Raw genomic sequence first — 3,204 nt, 5'->3', positions numbered from 1 at the left:
AGTCTCTCCAGGAAACGTCTGATGGGGAAGCAACTCAAGGCACAGGGAGAGAGAGGCTGGTTTCAGGCACCAGAGTGTGACGATAGGTTTGAAAGAAAGCGGAGGGGACTGGGCATGGAGAGCAGACAAGCAGCTTGTGGTCTTTATAAGAGAAAGGGCTGTGAGTGTAGACAGAAAGGGTGCAGAGACACAGGGGAGAGCAATGGAGCGCTTTATTTTGGAGTCCCTTTGCAAATCCAGTGTGTTGGCGGGTGGGTGTGCGCTTGCTGCTCCCTGCTGGAGGGAAGGAAACCGGTCAGTGTCCCGTGCGGGGGCGGAGGACGGGGTCTGGAGCCAACACTCCCTGCTAACCTCGCCTCACTGCTCGGTTTAGAATCCGCTTCCCCTTTTTGTACAGTCCCTGCTTCGCTCTGTGTCACTGTGTCTCTGGTGCAGTAATAGGTGGCCGTGTCTGCAGCTGTCAGCGAGCGGAGCTGCAGGGAGAACTGGTTCTTGGCAGCATCTGCAGAGATGGTGATTCGGCTCTGGAAAGCTGGGGCGTAGCTTGTATCCCCATCACCTGGATATATACGTCCCATCCACTCCAGCCCTTTGCCAGGGGCTTGGCGGATCCAGCTCCACCAGCCACTAGTAACAGAGCCCCCAGTGACGGTGCAGGTGAGTGTGAGGGTCTCTCCAGGCTTCACCACCCCCGGCCCGGACTCCTTCAGCTGCAACTGGGACAGGACACCTGGGAAAACAGGGATTGCTCAGTTTCAAACCCAGCTTTGCCCCAAATCAGCGCCGCCTCCCGCAGCCTCACCCCGACACTCACCCGGGGCTAGAGCCAGGAGCAGCAGGGGGCTGAGCAGAGAATTCATTGTGTGCTAGGAGGGGACAGAGATCTCGCCAGGGGCAGCTCAGCTCTGGGGGGATGGGATGGCGGATCTGGGCGCCCCGGGGCCGCTACTTCAACATAGAGCCCGGGGCGGGGATTTGCATAAATTGTGAACGCCCAAGGAAGGAGACAGAGAGAGCTGATAAAAAGGACAGGGCCCCTCTGCCTCTCTGTGCCCCTCCTGGACAGACAGAGAGTGTTGGACAGACAGATACATGCTTTGAGCCATCGCTGCAGAAGAGGAAAACACAGAAATGCTGAGTGAATGCAGTTGAAACTCTCACCGCCCCTCATCAAATGAAGTTGTCAATTCATTCATTACTGTGAACAAAGGAGGCTCTGATTAACTCGAATGTTGGGCCCAGGGAGCTCCGGTTATTCGGTACCTTCCGTGTTTCCAAGTGCCAAACACTGACCCCTGATGGTTCCCAAACTCAACCCTCATTGATGACTGATGCCTGCTTATTGGTTATCGATGGCTGGTTATTGGTGGGATAAAGAGGTGCATCGTTGTTAAGGCAGTCAGATAGCTACAGTTATTATGGGGAACGTGGGGTGCAGATCCTCCAGACAGCCTTGCAAATCTCACCTGTATATTTCCAAGGACAAGGAGCTCAGTGCATGGAGGGTCTCGGCCAGTGCTCGTCTTTTCCATAACAACATGTGGGTTTGCGTGACTTTAAAGAGGAGCAGAGATCTTTACTTACAGAGCTGGAGATGGGTTTTTTTTGGGGGGGAGGGGAGGGCAATGGTGTATGTCGGGAATCTGTAGGTGAAATAAACTCGCATTGGCATCACGGTCTCTACTCCAACCTCTGAACTGACACGCAGTGTTTGAAGTGGAGATGGGGATCTGAGCCTGGATTTATTATTCTGCTTCCAACCAAATCCCTGTTGCAACCTTCTCTGTGGCACCTCTAGTGGGGGCTGCTCAATTGAGCACTTCTGTGATGTATCGGGTCCTTTCTAACCCCCAGGGAAACCCGACCAGATTATTATCCTGGCTTCTGTTTCTTAGCCTGTCCCACCTGCTTCCCCTATCCGGACACAGGGACTTTGTTACACCCGCTGGTAACACGTGGTTGGTTCTTTCGTTGGGCTGGTTCATGTCAACCGTGCTGCCCTCACAGGGAACAGCAGAGAACTGCAGGGAATAATTTAAGGTGCTTGGATTTTTGACCCGCTTCCCTTTTCCTACATTCTAGGTGAAGAGGGATGTGTGAATGGGAAGGAGGCTGGGATACCTCGGAAAAAGGAAAACAAAGTGCGGTATGGATTAACCATCGAAAGAATCCATGGATCTGTCCCCAATTTCTCCAATCTTCCATAGACACTTACCTAAATTGTAGGTAACCAGGAGTGTGTAAATAGGGAGGTGCTTCTCTTGTACAAAGATGATGATGATGATAACCTTTACTGGACATATTTAATGCAGAAAGTGCTGCAGGGACACGGGAGAATCTGAACCACAGACTGGGGAGAAATGTGTCGCACTTTTCTTAAGTGCTTTATTATTAGGTGCCTTATTATGAGGTGCTTTTCATGTAGAAGAACCGCCTTGAAGGGAAGATGTGTCTTCTGCCAGTGGAGGTAGGATACTGGCTAAGATGGACCCTGAGTCTCATCCGATATTTCATCATGTTTCTATGAGAGAAGAAAAATTCACTCGTTCCTGTACAGAGTTTTGAAAGAATGAACCATCCGCCACCTCTCTCGCTTTCTCTGTGTGGGTGCGTGTATCACTGCCCCTCCTACTGGAAGGGATGACTTGTGTCTCTGCTGTGTGTGTGTGTGTGTGTGTGTGTGTGTGTGTGTGTGTGTGTGTGTGTGTGTGTGTGATTAGTCTTCTCTCAAAGAAGTGATGATGTGTTTCCAATCCCATTCAGATTAACCAGTTCCACTTTCTGAGTGTGGACGCTCGTATGCATTGGTTATAAACCTCAATTTCAGCGTTTTTCCTCACTCTCAAACTTGGGCGCTAGAATGAATTTGGAACTGAAATAAGAGAGTCCACACACAAAAGTGGCACCTATTTAACTAAACCAATTTAAATGAATTTGGTGTAATTGCACATCCCAGGGAGCACTAGCTGTAGATACTTTAGTGTGCTAAGTTTTCCATGAATGTTTAGCACCAAAGGTGTATGTTTGGGGAGTGGGGAGGAGTGGAAAGGTAAAGCAGAAGATGGCCCTTCATTTCCATCCGGTACAAATTTCATGTGTGTATTTTTCCCTTTGTCTGGATAGTTAAATGACAGCAGGACAGAGGCCTGAATCTCTAGTTAGACTCCATTTCCCCATTTTGTACAGTCCCAGCATTGCTTTGTG

At 50.2% G+C, this 3,204-nt stretch overlaps 1 gene segment (V, D, J or C); it reads right to left on the bottom strand.

The window, feature by feature from the left end:
• Nucleotides 1-351: 351 nt before the first annotated feature.
• LOC137146937 (immunoglobulin heavy variable 4-59-like) lies at nucleotides 352-860 on the bottom strand (the record flags this gene model as incomplete). The annotated part of the segment is given in 2 exon segments: nucleotides 352-730; nucleotides 815-860. Coding segments are annotated over 2 exon segments (425 nt in total), but the record flags the coding sequence as incomplete, so codon positions are not given.
• Nucleotides 861-3,204: the final 2,344 nt, after the last annotated feature.

Source organism: Emydura macquarii, unplaced genomic scaffold (assembly GCF_026122565.2).
Source record: "Emydura macquarii macquarii isolate MOO-44397 ecotype Brisbane River unplaced genomic scaffold, CSIRO-AGI_Emac_v2 contig_486, whole genome shotgun sequence".
In the NCBI taxonomy this organism is placed as follows: Eukaryota; Metazoa; Chordata; order Testudines; family Chelidae; genus Emydura; species Emydura macquarii.
The sequence above is the reverse complement of the archived record's forward strand: the minus strand, read 5'-3'. Positions and strand labels throughout refer to the sequence as shown.